Source organism: Episyrphus balteatus, chromosome 2, assembly GCF_945859705.1.
Source record: "Episyrphus balteatus chromosome 2, idEpiBalt1.1, whole genome shotgun sequence".
NCBI classification, from domain to species: Eukaryota; Metazoa; Arthropoda; class Insecta; order Diptera; family Syrphidae; genus Episyrphus; species Episyrphus balteatus.
Window position 1 is genome coordinate 132,956,306 of NC_079135.1, and position 19,837 is coordinate 132,976,142.

Sequence of the window (19,837 nt, forward strand, 5' to 3'; positions counted from 1 at the left end):
GTTGGTTTTGTTGTTTTGTGTTTGTGTTTGTGTGTATATCAGAATATTGGCATCATAAAGCTTTGGTTAGGTATTTCGAAAACAATACAATTCCGGAGTTATACAAATCGAAATGGTAATAAAAAAAAGGGGTTGAATAATAAATATAAATGCAGGGCATCAGTGTAATAAAATTTAAAGGACTATTGAGGGATTATTTTATGGCAGATTAAAAAAGGATTTATCCCACTAACAGGCTGTAAAATATTATTCATAAGGGTTTTTTTGTTTTTAAAATAATTCGCTGTGGCTTAACTTACCTATGATTACATTGCTGACATGCAAAACACTCAAGATGGTAGACATTCGTTCTTGCTCGCATCACCATTTCAAAAGCTGGAATAACTTTACTGCAAGCAGCACAATAACCCGTGTTTCCAAACAATCTAAAAAGAAAAAAGAAAAAAATTTACTTTTACTACTTTTATAATCATTTTACGGTCGTTTGTATGGATTCCGAAACATTTGATAATTTTAAGTAGATTTTGTCTGAAGTGAAGAAGAAATTCAATGGAATATCTGAATATTTGGTAAAGAATGAAAAAAAACTTCCTCTTTAGCAAACGTATTAGTGAATGAATAACTTCATGCTAAGTCCGTCTATACATTTGGATCAACTGCAGATTTCCATTCAACAATCCCTGCAGTCGGACAGAAAAAAAATTGTTGGCTTTTTAGGACCACAATTACAGATTTAATTGTCTCTTCGAAAAAAAAACACCCTTTCACCTAATTTTTTTTACAAAAACTCTTTATTCTTGCTTTCTATCCCAAATTCAAAGTTTATACCAAATGTCATTAGGGTGACCCATCATTTTTGTGTTCACTCAAAAAAAAAAAAAAAAAACCCTTTTAACTATTATATTCTTATAGACACTTTAGATTCTTGTTCCTAATCCCAAAATTAACATACCTAATTTATGAATTTCAATAGGGTACCACTAGTATTATTGCTAATATTATTATTTTTTTTTTTTACCGACTTCCAAAAAGGAGGAGGTATTCAATTCGTCTGTAGTTTTTTTTTTTTTTTTTGTTTATGTTTGTTACCGAATAACTTTGGACTGAGTGAACCAATTTTGTTAATTCTTTTTGTATTCGAAAGCTGGTGGCTGCAGTGTGGTCCCATTTCAATTTCGTTCACTTTTAGTAATAGGAACTATTTTTGTTTTTTGCTAAAAATGATTTTTTTTTTTTCAAATATACCCATATTTTCTCTACACCTAAAAAAAACACCCTTTTACATTAAAAAAAAATGTACAAACTTATTTTATTCGTAATTCCCATAGGAAAGACAACATTTTTAATAAATTTCGTAAGGGTAACTTTAATACATTGATTTTATCGGGCTTATCGGGGATTTTCCTTATTTCCCAAAAAAAAAAAAAGAAACACCCTTTCACCTTAAATATTTGTTTAGAATGCTTAGATTCTTGGTTCCTGCTATAAATGAAACATAGATAATGTACCGATTTTCGTTGGTGTAACAGTTTTGTCCCAGTTTTTGTGGTACTTATTTCAAATTTCATAATTTTGTAAGCTTTTTAAATTCTTAGCTCTTATAAGAATCGAACTTTTTCACCAAGTTTAAAAAATTGATAAAATGTATGTCAGATGTTACGATACCTTTCTCACACATAACTCAACCCATCAAAAAAACACCCTTTAACTAAAAATATTTTTAAGAAATTTTATGAATTATCTAAAAACAAGATACATTGATGAAATTCGGGATGAAGGTTTTAGATAAAGCAGAGACTTTATTTAAAGCCTTTATCCCGAATTTCATCAATGTATCTTGTTTTTTACATGAGTTTCGATAATATTTACCTGTTGAAGTAAAAAAAACAAGCACCCTTGTTTTTAATCGGAAATAACTTTTCTTAGAGCAATCGTATTGACTTTACTTTATTTTTATGTCATTAGATTCAGTAGCAGATACATTAAAAACATGTGTCATATGATGATATTCCACAAACAATTTTTTTCACTCTTGTCCGCAAATAAACAGCCTATCACCCAACTTCTTTGTATAGACTTTTGTATCCTTGGTTCTTATCCTAAAAGCAAACTGTTTGCCAAGTTTCATGAGTGTAACAATTTTTTTTTTTATTTATTGATTTTATGTACTATTTTACCTGTACAAATACAGGAAGTTTCTCGATAAATACCCTACAACTGTCCTATGCATTTTCGAGCTAATATTTTTTAGTTGGATCGAATGGATAATCGCCAAAAAATTTTGAAAAAGGCTATAAGTGATACAGCAAATTGTCTTCACAAATCACAATCCTTTTAAGGAGTTAACATTTGTATGTTAAAAAAAATATCCCAAAATATTTTTGAAAAATTTCAGTTTTGTTAAAAGTTATAAAAAACTGAAATTTTTTAGGTCTTTTTGTTTAAACGACTATATCTCAGTAATGAAAAAATAAAAAATAATGATATTTGGTACACATATTACCAGATGTACACACAACTTTTTACTAACAAAATTAAAAAAACAAAAAAAACAAATTTAAATATAAATAATTGATTCTGTTACTAGCTTTTTAGGTATGTATGACAATCATTTTTCTTATTTTCGATTCGAAATTTTACAAACTTTCATTACCTGAAAGAAAGTTTTAGTTAAATTCACAAGAAAAGAAGTTATGGATGTGTAAACGTTGTGAAATTTAATTTTTTTACAATGGTACGGCTAAATTGTGTAAAACTAAAAATATAAGTGGACAAAAACCTATCACGTTTAGTAGATCTTGTAACACTGATTACAAAGCGGTATATAAAAATTAGGTTACACCCTTAAAATTTGGATTTAGGCCTTCGGCCATTGCAAAAAATCTAGCGTCGTCAAATTTTCACCAATTTTAGATTTCTTGACTGTTTCAGAAAGAAGACATTAAGGCCTTTTCAATAATTTATTAAATATTTAGTTTTGAATGCTCCGGAAAAAAAATATTTTTGAAACTTTTCTTTTAGTAATTTCTGCTTATTTAGATCACTGAAAATGGACTATAACGAAGAGAGGAACATCAACAAAAAATAAATATTGGTCCTGTTTCTATTTCTATTAAAACATTTTTCAGAATCTCATAAAATTAAAAAAAATCAAAATTGATTTTATAGAACTCACCTTAAATAGTCCCTTTTGCAAAGCATCAAATTGCCTTTGGTATATAAAGTTGAGCCAACTTCACCCAATCGACAATCACAGCAACCACACTTGAGGCAATCTTCATGCCAAAGCATGTCCAGAGCCCGCAGCAAATATCTGTCCTGGATGTGTTTGCCGCATCCGGCGCACAGTTGATTATTGTTGTTGGGATTATTAGGACCCGAAGAGGGTTCCGTTTTGGTGACGTCCATCGTCATCATCTAGAAAAAAAATTAAAATCTACAATTAGCCATCACATTTTTCTCTCTCAGGGGAGTAATTGTAAAAAAAAAATACAAAGAAAAACTGCAATAAATATTGTGCAAACGGTTCCATTAGCAGACGAGAGTTATTTTTAATTAAAATCATTCAGCAAATGCACAGAGTCCAGTGGTAGGTACTTTTGGCCTTTTCTTTTAAAAAAAGGACGAATAAACAAAGAATAAGTTACAAAGTCGCGAAAAGCGTGGCGTGTTTCTTTTTTAACTTCAACCGCGTATTCTTTAAACAACAAAAAAAAATAAGAAGAGATTTATTGTACAAAGGACTAAATGGCGGTTTTTCGCTAAATAAATCACAGAAGAGGACACTTATACAAGAGTGATGCTAATAAAGATCTTAACTTGAAAAATAATTACAACCCTTTTGGTGAAAAGGGATTTAAGTGTCATCACATCTCGAGCAGATAATAAAAAAGAAAAGAAAAAAGGAATTTTCTTCAAAGTTTGATTGCAAACGTGCGAGTTGGGGCATTTTACATAAACAACTTTATCCAATGTAACTTTTACCTATAGGTCCTTGAAAGAGATGTTTCTTCGTGACCACCTTAGCGTTATAATGTCGTATATCATTCTGAATCACCCACACTGCCAGTTAATAGGGAAGTCGTCCTGGAGGATGAATCGAATCGAAACGTGCTTCTACTGGTGAGCCAAGTTAGTCTGGAGAAAGTTTGTTTGCTATACACAGTCTGGATCTGGTTGCGAAGGACCAAAGAAGAAATAAAATCTTGGAAAAGAATTGAAAATGTTCTTTATCACCTTTGCAGCAATAAAGTTGATTCGCTATCCAATAAACAGGAGATCCAGACGTATCGTGGAGTCTGAGCATCGAAAGCAAAGAACAAAATATTGTAAATCTTTTGTTTTTCTGTTTGTTTTATTTTGTTTTGCAATGATTTATGCATGTTTACCAAAAGTTGTGAGAACTTTTTTTACGCCAAAAACCAAAGTTTAACCCTTTCTTAGAAATTCTGACGAAAAAAATACTAAATCGTCCCTATTTTAAAATGATTTTGTTTTTTTTTTTATATGGGTAGAACAAAACCACCCTTCTCAAGTGTCGTCGTTCCACATGAATGCAATTGAATGGATAAAAACACGACCATAACTGATGGTCATTTTTTTGTTTGCTATTTTTTTTTTTTATTTCGTAAGCAAGCAAACGTCCCACGTTTTAATCTAACCAAATATTTTTTGAGGAATTTTGAAAAGCAAATATTTTATAAGGCATTTTGAAGCACAAAAATAAAATTGTCGATGAATAAAAACATTAGATAGTAGTTAAACATTTCTAGACGTAAATAGTATGAGGGAAATTCTTACAGTTGAAATAAAAATGTCCACTACTACTTCTGGGCTTACAAACAATTTAAGTTGGAAATGAAACAACTCATAAGTTTAAGCGTTATTTGGCGACTCTCCAGAGGGATTTTTGGAATTATTTTTTTTGGACCAAAAATAACGATTTTAAGTTAAGTCGAAATTTCTCAAAAACAGCTGCAACGATTTTGTTAAAAAAAAAAAATCAAATGTATGTTTTAAGACAAGGTGTATCTTTTAATGAAAAAAAACTTTTTTTGAAAATCATAACTAAGGGTAGGTACTTGCCATAGATCCGTTTTTTTTTTTTAATCCGATTTTTTCCGAAACCACTAGTTCAATTCCACGAAATTTTTTGTAAAAAAGCATTCATATAATTTTAATACAAACCAAAAATAAAATTTTGAAAAAATTAGTTTTTGGATTAAAAAAAAAACTTTGAAATTTTTTTTTTTTGAAAAATCTAATTTTCGAAAACCGGACATTGAATTTTTTTTGTTGAAATTTTGGTTTTAGATGTTGATTAGTGATTTCTACAAAACGGCATTCTAATTTTATTTATAAACTTTTTTTCCAAAATATTATTTATAAAAAATTGGTTTCTTTTTTTAAAACGGCTCAATCGATTTTGATTTTTTTTTAAATGCAACTTAATAAAGCAAATGAAATTGCATACTTGTTTTGAAAGGCAATTTGATTTAAGATTTTGTTTCATTCTTTTGAAAAAACGATTTGTATGTGTTTTTTTTTTTTTTATTTTTATATATCTACTCTAATTACATATACATTAATGCACTAAATGTACCTAAATATGTACCTAAATCCTTCTTCAAATTTTATTTTTGACCAAACATAATTCTATCAAATTAGTACATATTCCAAAAAATGTAATTAACAAATTTGACAAGTAGCTCCTTTTTCCTATGCTATGATTTCGCTGCTTAGTGTCAAAAATCCAATAGAAATACATAAATTGTACACATATAATTATATAATTATTTTTAGATAATAATAATAATACAACTTTTAGAATTTAAAAAAAGTTCTTAATTTTCAAATTTTTCAAAATTCTCATAGTAGCTAGTTCTGAAAATGCACTTTGTTCAGGCAAATCAAAGAAAAAAAAAATAAAATAAAATGATTGGTTTCAAAACTCAATCCATATATGTATGTATATTTTTATTTTATTATTTTTATTTCCATTACACTTACATAAAAGCTTATTAAACTAAACATAACAAAATTAAAATTAAAAAAGAATAAATACTTTGAGCTACATCAAGCGAATTGATTGGTTATCTTGGTTCAAGGGTGCAATTGATGGTTTGGTCAAGCTTGCATTGCGTAGTGATTCTTTTTTTTTTTTTTTTCTTATTATCATACGCATCATAACACTTTTCCTCTGCATTTTTCCAATCCTTGATCAGTGATCTAGAATTGTTATAAAAATACAATTACAATGTGGTTTCTCAATCACATCCAATTTCCTTGGGCTCGTCCGGGAATTGAACCCGGGACCTCTCGCACCCGAAGCGAGAATCATACCCCTAGACCAACGAGCCACATTACAACTTTAGCCCATTTTCCTTTTTAAACTTCTTCCATATTTTTTTTTAAACGCCGATAAACAAAGTAAACACAAAAAAACACCCCTTATCGGAACATAATCTTCAAAAAAAGTACCAGCACAAAAAAAACAACCAAATCATAAAAGAACTTCCTCAAATAGTGTAAATATTCTGTATCTACCCTCTCAAAGCAAACACAAACACACACACTGATAAAAGATATACACAAAACAAAAATTTATAAAACAACCACTTTTTGTACACAGCGAAATTTACAAGACATTTATATGTGAACTTGGACACCGGCAATCATCGAGCCCCTTTAGCTCAGTGGTAGAGCACTGGTCTCGTAAACCAGGGGTCGTGAGTTCAAACCTCACAGGGGGCAATTCGGTTAAATTCTTTTTTTTATTTTTTTATTTTCAAAACAATTTTGCGCAACTTTTCTAGTCCGCATTTTCAGTTTTTTTTTGAATATGAGAAATGATAGTAAGTCAGACTGCATTATTTTTGATTTTTTCGAAACGCAACGAGATAGTTCGTATACAAAAGAGCATCCGCATCCAAACGAAAGTAATATGCAGTCAAAGTTTATAAAAGCCTCCATCAGTTAGTAGATATAGAAGTTGTTGCATTCTAGATGCTATCGACTTTGGCACTAGTTTAACGCCATAACGACTTAGGTTTGATGTATATTCAGTTCTGTGCGCTTTATGAATATATGAAAAAACCGTCCAAGAGAAAATACCTTCGGCCTTTTGAGGCAGAAAACTTGCTTGCAATCGAACACCATCATCGTATGAATATGATAGGGGGACTGTGGCCAGGAGCCGTATATCGACATCGACTTTGACTGTGCCTTATAACTTCCACTACGACTTTGGCATGATGGCATGCAATGTGCATTCTGAGGCTAACTGGTGTGCATACTTTATAGACGGAAAAGGATACTTCGCATTCCGCGGATACTTTCCCAAAAATTTTGGTTCGGTTTTATTTTTCTGATGCGATTGTAGGTTTATGCCCCACAAATGGATCTAATGGATGATATATTCGTTCGCAATACTTATCTACATATGAACGTCATGTGTCGGTCGGCGGTGTTATTCAGAATATTAGCTTTGGAAGTGTTTTAATTGCTGTCTATGCATTGTGATTTCTATCAGATTGGTGGAATTTTGCCAATCGATATAGTTTTTTTTAGAAATTCTTCATTTTTTCACGGTTTTGTATCGTTTTTAAATATTTTGGGAACATAGAAAAAAGCGTTTCCGGAATATTTCCATAGGTTTTCCTGAAGAAACAAAGTATAACTGTGGTAAAGAAGAACACGAACTCTTTCCATTTCCAATACATAGGTATTATAATTTTATTGTAGCAAAAAGGTCTTTATGACTTTACGGTCTATTACAATTTACAAGTTTGATAGATATCCCAAGACTTAAATTTTGTATAGTAAAACAAAGCTGATTTTTCATAATTCAAAGCTCGAAATTTAACACCTCCATGATTTTGACTCTTATGATGATTTTTTGTTTCCCAATTTATTACCAAAGTCCATTTGTCCATTTATTTATTTTATATTTATTTATTTATTTATTTATTTATTTATTTATTTATTTATTTATTTATTTATTTATTTATTTATTTATTTATTTATTTATTTATTTATTTATTTATTTATTTATTTATTTATTTATTTATTTATTTATTTATTTATTTATTTATTTATTTATTTATTTATTTATTTATTTATTTATTTATTTATTTATTTATTTATTTATTTATTTATTTATTTATTTATTTATTTATTTATTTATTTATTTATTTATTTATTTATTTATTTATTTATTTATTTATTTATTTATTTATTTATTTATTTATTTATTTATTTATTTATTTATTTATTTATTTATTTATTTATTTATTTATTTATTTATTTATTTATTTATTTATTTATTTATTTATTTATTTATTTATTTATTTATTTATTTATTTATTTATTTATTTATTTATTTATTTATTTATTTATTTATTTATTTATTTATTTATTTATTTATTTATTTATTTATTTATTTATTTATTTATTTATTTATTTATTTATTTATTTATTTATTTATTTATTTATTTATTTATTTATTTATTTATTTATTTATTTATTTATTTATTTATTTATTTATTTATTTATTTATTTATTTATTTATTTATTTATTTATTTATTTATTTATTTATTTATTTATTTATTTATTTATTTATTTATTTATTTATTTATTTATTTATTTATTTATTTATTTATTTATTTATTTATTTATTTATTTATTTATTTATTTATTTATTTATTTATTTATTTATTTATTTATTTATTTATTTATTTATTTATTTATTTATTTATTTATTTATTTATTTATTTATTTATTTATTTATTTATTTATTTATTTATTTATTTATTTATTTATTTATTTATTTATTTATTTATTTATTTATTTATTTATTTATTTATTTATTTATTTATTTATTTATTTATTTATTTATTTATTTATTTATTTATTTATTTATTTATTTATTTATTTATTTATTTATTTATTTATTTATTTATTTATTTATTTATTTATTTATTTATTTATTTATTTATTTATTTATTTATTTATTTATTTATTTATTTATTTATTTATTTATTTATTTATTTATTTATTTATTTATTTATTTATTTATTTATTTATTTATTTATTTATTTATTTATTTATTTATTTATTTATTTATTTATTTATTTATTTATTTATTTATTTATTTATTTATTTATTTATTTATTTATTTATTTATTTATTTATTTATTTATTTATTTATTTATTTATTTATTTATTTATTTATTTATTTATTTATTTATTTATTTATTTATTTATTTATTTATTTATTTATTTATTTATTTATTTATTTATTTATTTATTTATTTATTTATTTATTTATTTATTTATTTATTTATTTATTTATTTATTTATTTATTTATTTATTTATTTATTTATTTATTTATTTATTTATTTATTTATTTATTTATTTATTTATTTATTTATTTATTTATTTATTTATTTATTTATTTATTTATTTATTTATTTATTTATTTATTTATTTATTTATTTATTTATTTATTTATTTATTTATTTATTTATTTATTTATTTATTTATTTATTTATTTATTTATTTATTTATTTATTTATTTATTTATTTATTTATTTATTTATTTATTTATTTATTTATTTATTTATTTATTTATTTATTTATTTATTTATTTATTTATTTATTTATTTATTTATTTATTTATTTATTTATTTATTTATTTATTTATTTATTTATTTATTTATTTATTTATTTATTTATTTATTTATTTATTTATTTATTTATTTATTTATTTATTTATTTATTTATTTATTTATTTATTTATTTATTTATTTATTTATTTATTTATTTATTTATTTATTTATTTATTTATTTATTTATTTATTTATTTATTTATTTATTTATTTATTTATTTATTTATTTATTTATTTATTTATTTATTTATTTATTTATTTATTTATTTATTTATTTATTTATTTATTTATTTATTTATTTATTTATTTATTTATTTATTTATTTATTTATTTATTTATTTATTTATTTATTTATTTATTTATTTATTTATTTATTTATTTATTTATTTATTTATTTATTTATTTATTTATTTATTTATTTATTTATTTATTTATTTATTTATTTATTTATTTATTTATTTATTTATTTATTTATTTATTTATTTATTTATTTATTTATTTATTTATTTATTTATTTATTTATTTATTTATTTATTTATTTATTTATTTATTTATTTATTTATTTATTTATTTATTTATTTATTTATTTATTTATTTATTTATTTATTTATTTATTTATTTATTTATTTATTTATTTATTTATTTATTACCATGTATAAGTTTAAAAAATTCACATGCTTTCCCTACAAAAATAAAATACAATTATTGAACATGGAGCAATATCGGGCTTACTTCTAATTGAACAATGAATTATTTCCAGTTATTTTTGTAGTAGGATTTTTAGAACTGTATTCGTGAAAAAATTACTTAAATATCAAGAGAATTAACATAAAACTTGCATCTTCAAAAAAGGCAGCTTAAAATTTCTCAATTTCAATTTTAACCACATTAATTTGCGAAATTCTCCTTATTGTCACTAGTACATCATCTCAGCTGATGGGCATAGTTTTATTTGCACTGCTCAAATAGTTTTATTTCAAACAAACCATCAAAAGACCCATATAGTGCAATGAACTTGATATGGTGCAATGGACATATTAAACACATTTATGGGCGAACATTAAACAGAAAAGATGTCACCATTTGCCGTCTATTTACTAATTTAGCAATCCTACGCGACCAGGCCAAGACCAAGAACTTCTCTTGTCCATATCGCACATTCTCGTTCTCATAACTATGTTAGTTAGTTTTAGTATAATGTCAGTCAGTACTTCAAAACACAAAGCTCTTGAGATTTTACCTACTGCAGCGCAGCAGCGTTACGAAACAAGTCATCAGTTGTTGGTAATGGAGAGGTATTACAGTGAACATCAGTCCCACTTATATAGAATGTGCTAATTACTTTACGGAATGCTTACGATGAAACGTTTGCGTTTGGTTCCATCATCTCGTTGTTGTCTCAAAGACAAATTCATGGAATCCCACAATGTGAATGCTTTGGTACCGGAATCTATGCACAAAAATAGGCACTCTTTGTATAGTGAGTGTATAATGTGTGCCTTCCAAACAAGGGTTTCGTGTCGTCTGTCGTTGTTTTTCATTTTTTCATTTTTTGTCATCGTTGTCGTTGTCGCTTATTGAATTAGACATGTGTGCGCCGATTTCCGAGCGATTAATTTGCATAAATTGATTTGATTGAATTTTTATGAAGCAATCGTCCATAAAACCGACCCCCACACGTGGTATGATGACGTAGTTGTCATCATGGTTGTTTTTTCTTCTTTCTGTGGTACTGATGATTTTTTTTTAATAAAGAAGGGGCGGAGAAGGGGGTTATAGATAAAACGTTGATGACCAAATGAGTATAACATTTCAGAGTCTCATAGTTCGGTGGGTTGTTGACAAGAGGAATGAGTTTTCTGTTTGCACAGATGGCGCAGTGGTCAGTGGTTAGAAAATGTAGTAATAAATATCTCTTTTTTTAGAAATCTGCAGGAAAAAAAAACACTTCAAGCTTTTTGTTTGGATTTTCTATTTTATCGATTTAAAAAGTTGAAGAATATTTTCATATATCAGTGAAATTCAATGGTTTTTGAGAGAAGAGTTGAACTGTCTAAAGGAAAGCAAATGCAATTACAATGACAACATTTGTATTGACTTTTACCCTCTATTTAAATTTATTCTTCTTTTCTTATAAGTTTAAGACTTTGTAAAATCTCTCTTAAATAAACGAGAATTGGCAAGATTGAAAAAAAAGGTAATTTAATCAATAGGAAAGAAATGTTCGTTCTTTGTGACTCTCATAGTTTTAAGTACTATTCACATGATAGCGACCTTTGAAAGACCGAATAAATGAACAATGTGTTAAAAAAGATTGTAAAGCTATGTTTTTTTTAATACCAGACGAAAACAATAAGCTAACTTAAATTAATGTAAAGGTACTTATTTTTTTTTTTGTTATGCTAAAATAATAAAATTTTGGGAAACAAATTGGTCATACATAACTATAATTTCATTTCAGCTAGAATACCAAAAATTTTGGGGTTGCATTTGCGTTGCATTTTTTTCGTAGAAAATCAGTTGAAAGTTCTGATGAAAAGTTAAAACTATACAGTCAACTCCCTGTAAGTCAAATTCTCACGCCACATTTGAGTTAGAAGGAAATTCTAGAAAGAAATAGTATCGGAATTCAGCAGTTTTTAATATATTGTCAAGTTTTGTTTTTTTAATGGACCATTTTGCAAAGCAACACGCGTTTGTGTTGTCAACTTCAACAAGCGTTGACTTAATTTACAGAGCTGACACGAAAAGTTTGACAAAAATCGCCGGCTTTTTGATAGTTATTGTCCCTAGAAAGCAATATGTTCTGCAACATTCTATCAAGATTCTTAATGGTCGCTTTCAAGCAACATTTCACTAAATAAACCGTCAAACAGTGAAGTCACTATTCTAGGAGATACAATCGAAAGAGCATTGTCAGATCTAAACCCATTTGAAGCCAAAATCAACAAAAAAAGTAACGTCCTGCCCGTTTCATGTTCTTTTGCTGAAAATTCAGCAATGAATCATTCATGCGAATTACCCATCAATTGAATTGGTAAAATGCATGATGCATTAAGTGATTTGGTCACTATGGTGTATACGTAATTTTTTTCTTCAAATCTTTCTTATTTATTTTAAGCTCATTAAACATAAAAAACGTAATGCCTATTAAATTATTTACTGAATTTGTGACCTTTAGCTCCGTCTGACTATATGGGATCATGCATTTTCTTTTTTGTAGGGACCATGCCTTTGCCTCATACACCAGAACCGGGATAGTTAAGAATTTATGCAGGATTTTCTTAAGTAACTCGTATTTTCGTTAAATCCAAATTAGTTGATTTTCTTATTCCACAATGTTCATTGTTCATACATATTGTACATATAAATTTCATAACTTCATTCGATATAGTCTACGGACGCTGATTTGAAAACGTTCTTTCAGCTGTTTTAAAAGGGCAATGTTAACCGAATTATTTCGTAACTCTGTTAGCGTTTCTCAGGGTTGTATTCTGAGCCCTTTACTTTTTGGGTTATTCATTCAAAATATCATTCATATTCGACAAATACTTTCGCACTTTACATGTTTTGAAATATAAGCTACAGGAGTTAAAATGTCATCATCGGCCGCAAACTTGTGGAAACTTATTAACTGTACAGATTGATAACTTTTAAACATACATAGCTGAAAAAAATTGAATTAAATCAACCTCTCATTATTTTCTTGATAACATTGTAAAAACAAACATACCATAACCACAATAAATGTATAACAATCATAAAACTAACCAACCGAACATTATTAAAGAAATTATTTTTTTTTTTGTGTCATTTCTATACTAATCAACATTTTTAAATACACAAAAGGTTTTTCTCTCAATAAAATGTTTATGACATTTAATTGACAGTTTTCGAAGAGAATTAATTTCGAACAAAAATAGACCAAGTCGAATTAATTACCATTGAGTGAATTTACAATCTTCACTTGTCAGCTAATTACCACATGCCTGGATGACTTAAAATTATTACTCTGGTTTATTTATTTTCTTTTTTCTTTTTTATTGATTCCTTTTTATTCTCAATTTCTTATGTTTAAAGAGAATAAGAGGGCGGAAAATGTTATTATCGTGATTTTTTTGTTTGTTGAATAAATGCATTCAAGTAAAAATGACACGTGAAGTCTTGACAGTATTTTAATTTTTTTTTGTGAGATGGGCATACAAAAGGGAACCGCAGAAATTGGAAGAGGGGAATAAGTAAAATCACAATTGTCACCCATGGTATTAACTATATACAAGCTGCTGCAGTGCATGGAGGATCGTTTTTAATTGGGACCAGATTACCCAACATCAGTTACGCTTTAGTTCTCGAAGAGGAACATGAAAAATGATGCAGTGTTGTAGTCTGAGTTGTAAAGTTACGAACAAAAGTTGTAAATGAATTCTTTCTTTAAAATGTTTACAAAATAACCGGGGTGATTTCTTGTTCATTATTTTTAGTTCAACGACGAATCGTTTCAGAGGTTTCTTTTCGGAAAACATCAATTAGAGGATAAACTACATTTTAATGATTTCATGTGGAAACCTTTATCTTGACCTAAGCAATTATAAAAATAATATTGAAATTTTGTAACCCTAACTCCCGGTCTGTTTCAATTATTATGTTTTACTTTTATTTATAAGAAAAGGGAACATGACGCGTTAAACTTCGACTGCTACTGCAGTAAACGACCAATTATAAGCATTTGACTTCTTTTATTAGTTCCATTTGCACTTATATATGTATGTAGTTCTTTCAATTAGGAATGGTTTTGATAAACGATTTTAAATCGGAGCAAAACCTTCTTTAAAACAATTAACTCACTGCATTCAGTGTCAAGTTTCAGAGATTTTTTTGTTCTGTTTTCCAATCAATGTAAAAATTGATAATTTTTAGTTTGAAGTTGATATTATCCCTTATTTAGCAAAAGGGCGCTAACGAAAAACAAATTTTTGAGATAGTTTGAAAAAAAAAAAACGTGAATAGGTGGAAAACGGTATCGTCAAAGGAAAATTCTGCAGTTTCATCGGTAATGTCTAATTTGTATTGCCTTTTTATGTACTAAAAATTTGTAAAAGTACTTTTTGACCCGAGTAAAAATACAATTCCGCCGCACCATCGCTTCACCACGTCCGCGCCATAATCGAAAATTTCTAAACCACCGCACCACGTCTGCATCACGTCTACAACGTGGTGCAGTCGTGGTGCGGCGGTCGGTGGTGCGCCGAAATGTTGGTGCAGCTGAAAAACTTTAAATTGCACATGTAGCTGGTTTATTTCAGATAAAGCGCAACCGAAAATGGTAATTTGCATTAAAAACGAGTAAATCTCAGCCGAAACTGATAAATCCTAAGCCAAACTATTGAATGAAATTCGAAGCTAGAAAATCACAGCCGAACAATCAATTATTTTATTGCTTATAACAGGTACATTTTTTTTTTCAAAAATTTAAATTCAGAAATTAATTTTATTTCTAAAAAAACAGTTTTGACATTTTTCATAAACAAAGTTTTATTTTTTAACCCAAACTCTAAAAAATTAAAATGCATTCAGTGTTTACTAATGTCATATATATTTCCGCTTCAAACTATTTATTTTTTTAAATAATTTCTAACTAAATAATAAACAATTAATCTCATTTGCAATAAATAATTCTCCCAAAAAAAAAAATAAAACAAAAATCTGACCGATAATGACTTTCATCTGCCAATATTAACCGGTTCGGAAATTAACATTGTCTTTCCACGCCACAACAGTCACGTTTCATGAGCTGCGTTTAACGTAATTAATTCCCGTAATGCGTTAGTAAATAAAATTTCCCTCCACTTTTCAGGTACCCATAATAAATATCTTCCATACTTATAGCCAGGCCAGTAAGTTGACTGTGAACAAAAATTAAAAAAAAAACTGCCAAAAAAAAAAATCACAAATTCCGCCAAACTGGAGTTCATCCATTGCACGTTATCTACAATATGCAAAATAAATTAATTACCAATTATCGCCCCCATCATTAAATAATGTACGTGCATTGCAAGCAACCATTTTCAGAAAAGAGGCAGAGGAAAAGGCAGTGTATGCATATTATTGCATTTAGCTGTGCACTGCTTTAATGCTCTTTCTCTCTCTCATATAGGCATATCCATATAATCTGGTTGCAGTTTACGTAACTACTATGCATGTGCCTGGCGGTGCCGGCAGAGGGCAGCAGCTGATGGTGCGTGTTGTGCATTTTATGCGAACACGAAAAGTGTTCAACAGTCTGTCAGAATCGTGCCGAGAGGGGTTGATGAGGTCGCTACTATACTGCCTTCACCTCGGCGCCGCCGCTGCAGCTTCTGCTGCTGCTGGCACGATTTGATGTTATTACGCACGAACCTATCGATGTGCAAACAGGACATGTGAAAGGACACCACGATGTATATACGAGGACGAGCATCATACACCCGCCCGCCATATGTGCTTATACGAAAATACATTCGTATACACACATCGTTTGTGTGTGTTTTGAAATAATTAAATTTTTGAAAATACGACACCTCGTGTTTGTCATCTGAAACTCACCACTAATTAGTGTCATTAAATACGCTAGGCAGCAGAGAGGCACTCGAGAGCCTCCGAACACACATCAGCAACGAACGTTCCACTGTGCGGAAAAAACCACCGAATAAATACCGCTTTGCATACATTTCCGCCTCCTTTCGACTCTCGTCGTTGTGTGTAGGATATCCTTTCACTCCATTTTGGTATATCACCAACGTTTGATGTTTTCGATGCTGATGCTGATGGGTAATATGGTGGTGGTGTAGTATAGAGCCTCCCAAATTTTTGCTTGCACTAACGATGGGCGATGGTGGATGACTGTGAAAATATTCCCCGTCAGCATCGGCATCGTTTGCCAACATACCAATGGATATGGTGTCATTCAGTTATCCTTAATTCGGTTACTGCGGATCCTGCAACATTTTACCCAGTGGCCACAAATGTTGTTTCTATGGTTGGGAGGACTCGTTTCCGCCTAAACGCACATGTGAGATGTGTGTTTTTGAAAGGGTTTCTTTTTTTTTCCAATGCGGAATTGAATTGGATTGTGGAATGTTGTTTTTGCTTTTTACCATTTCCATCGTCCTTGTCCGTCCGCACTGATTTAACGCTAAATTATGTGATTTGTTGCTATGCATATATTTTGTCAAACTTTATTCTCCATTCCCATTCCTTTTGTAATCCAAATAGAATCTTGTAAGGGATCACAAGACAATTAAATGGAAAAAAAAAAGTCAAGACCAAAAAAAAATATGAAAAAAATGTCCCCCTAAAAAAAAATACCTACAATTATGTATGTTGGCTTTGTTATGTGACCCCTGAACTGTTGGGTGTATAAATCTACCTACCCCTCGAACGAACAACATAAACAAAAGAAAACTTTAGACAAAGGCAGAGAAAATTGGCCATGGCCAGAACTTGCAACGACTGATGACGATGACGACGATACAAGGGGTAGTTGGGGGATGGAGACCATAGTCAAAACGCGCATTGAAACGTGCGGAAAATTCAAATTACTTGTATATTAATTTTTTTCGCAGAGTATATCTTTTTTTCTATTTTTTTTTGTTTTTATTAAAATTAAAATGCCTTTCTAGGGTTTCAGCTGTGTTTGTTTTTTCTTCTATAGTTTTTTCTATTTTATTCCCATTTCCATAAGCTTAAATGGTTTCTGATTTGAATTTAACTGCATGATGAATGACCAAGACCGACGGTCGACCCTGTTTAATATGACAGAGGGTGGCGCACACGATACGCGGTAGGTATATCCAGGGTAGGAATGAATCAAACATTAGGCCCTTGGAGCTTATTTTATATCTTAAAGAAATTATTAAAATTTAGGAAAGTATTCACTACAGGCTTAAAATTTTAATTTGCAAGAAATCAATTTTTTTAAGGATTTGTAAAAGAAAATTCGCTGTATAACAGATTATAACAGTTTTGTATTAGAATTAAACTAACCGAATTAGCAAAAATTAGTTGAATTTCACAGTTTTTAAGTAAGTAAACGAACAGAACTTTTAAGCTGTCTAGATTTTTAAGAAATTGTATATGAAAATGCGTTATATAGATTATACCAGTTTTTGTTTGGTTTATTGGTTCAGTAAATTTTCACTACAAGCACACAATTTTAATTTCTAAGAAATCAAATTTTTAAGGTTTTGTAAAAGAAAATTCGCTGTATAACAGATTATGATAGTTTTTTTATTAGAATTAAACGAACCGAGTAAACAAAATTTGCATGAATTTCACAGTTTTTAAGAAAGTAAACGAATAGAACATACTGTCTAGATTTCAAAGAAATTGTAAATGAAAATGCGTTATATAACAGATAATACCATTTCAAGTTAAGTAAATGAAGCAAATTGAAACTATTAAACTAAATCACTTCAATATAAAATCGAACCGATCTTAATTTTGCTCAGAATGATTCTACTTTGAAAGTGTGACTCGAGCGCTTGAAATCAATCCATGAAATTTAAACTTGTTGGGAATAAACTATACCTTTCTGTACTACACTGTGAATTATAACAAACAAAATTGACTTTAATTGAAGAAGTGTTGCGATCAGTTCTTGTTTTTCTTTACCTCTTCCGATAAGCAATATGGAATTGTGAAGAAGTATAATCGTTTGTATAACAGTATAACAGAATATTCCAGATAATGTTAAAAGCACTCAGTCTTCCGACTCATTTCGTTGTCTAAGTGCCACTCTCGCTTAGTGGTAAGAAAAGCTTGCCTCACTTGGCTATCTCATTTTCGACATGAACAGTGAGTGAGAAGCAACACAAAGACGTCAAAAGCGGAGGAAAAATAAATAAAGTCAATTTCCGCTTAAATTAAGACGAATGTCAGCTTGGCAAAAAACCATGTAGAAATTCGCTAAATTTTATCTGGACTGTTTCTCTGTGTGTTAACATGATAAAGAGTTATAACTGTTATAAATTAGCACGGTAATACCTAGTAATAATATGCTTTACAGTCAATATTTTATTCCCATTTTAGTTCAGTCTGTCATATTGGGCCCGGTCCGTAATCTGTGCTACTTCGCTCCCGTAATCTTTTTCGTTGGTTTTGTTTTCTTGATTTTTTGTTTACATACTGCCTTGAGTACTTATGGTGGTGGTGTTCAAAAACTTCTTGGTGAGTTATAAAAAATAATTAAATCTGACAATTAAAGGATTTTTGTTGCTTTTGTTTTCTTTGGTATGCAACGGGTTACATTATATTCGTGTCGTTTACGTGTTTATGATATGTGAGATGGCGAGAGACCTTCGTTTTCAACTCTGAGAGTGTCCTTTTCTTCTAATTAAGTACAATCAATATTCAGATTTGTCGTGTTTGTCAAGTTTGTACCTAGATATACCTACTGGCCGGTGGAAAGTGGAAAATTGACGGGTTATGCACCAGGAGAAAATTGCCAACAATCACGAAAACTACCGGAAACTAGTTACGAGAAATTGCCGCAAAACTGTCGCGTAGACCAAATTTATGATGAGTTTAAATTGTTTTTTTTTGTTGTTTTAGTTTGCTTTTTCTTTATGGAAATAAAAATATGTATTTTTTGTTTGTAATACATGAATTGAATGTTCATAATTTGAAATATTATTTATATTCTGATGGTTTGATGTTGCGTTGTTTTTGGAATGCCAACTTTTTTTCTGTCATGCATACCCTGCCGGTAGGCGTAAGAATTTTTATGTGACTCAGACGAAATTCGTTAGGTATTATATGATTTTATAGACTTCCTTAGTTTTGATTTAATGGTATTTCTTAATTGGAATTAATATTTTACGAGCATTCTTACGGAAACGCGTCTAGAATGCTCTGAGGTCTCTGTTGAAGGGACACGCCTATTTCATACGCCAAATCTGTTTAAGTCAAAAATGACAACCATTTACATTTGCCTCACTCCGCCGCGCCGACAAACTTTGACATTTCTGTGAGTCAAAAAGCTTTAAATGAGTTAAAATTTTCCGGCCTCTTTTGCATATCCCTTTTATCACCATGAACGTCACAATGAGTCAACAGAGTGAGGCCAATGTGAACACTGTCGAAGATAAAATCAAATGTCAGATTTTCGAAGGAATGAATCTGTTGTTTAAG

At 28.2% G+C, this 19,837-nt stretch overlaps 1 protein-coding gene and 2 non-coding genes across 4 annotated transcripts in view; 1 reads left to right on the forward strand and 2 right to left on the reverse strand.

The window, feature by feature from the left end:
- The window catches only part of LOC129908657 (LIM domain only protein 3), a 47,379-nt gene that overhangs the window by 4,180 nt on the left and 23,362 nt on the right, over nucleotides 1-19,837 (reverse strand). For both annotated transcript variants that reach the window (XM_055985313.1, XM_055985312.1), the window contains exons 2-3: nucleotides 3,176-3,417; nucleotides 300-425 (exon numbers count right to left, since the gene is read on the reverse strand). In XM_055985313.1, coding sequence (XP_055841288.1) covers nucleotides 300-425; nucleotides 3,176-3,417 — 368 coding nt within the window. The remainder of the gene's footprint in view (nucleotides 1-299; nucleotides 426-3,175; nucleotides 3,418-19,837) is intronic.
- Trnap-cgg (transfer RNA proline (anticodon CGG)) lies at nucleotides 6,288-6,359 on the reverse strand. Its single transcript has one exon. It is a non-coding gene; the product is annotated as a tRNA-Pro (tRNA).
- On the forward strand, nucleotides 6,682-6,753 carry Trnat-cgu (transfer RNA threonine (anticodon CGU)). Its single transcript has one exon. It is a non-coding gene; the product is annotated as a tRNA-Thr (tRNA).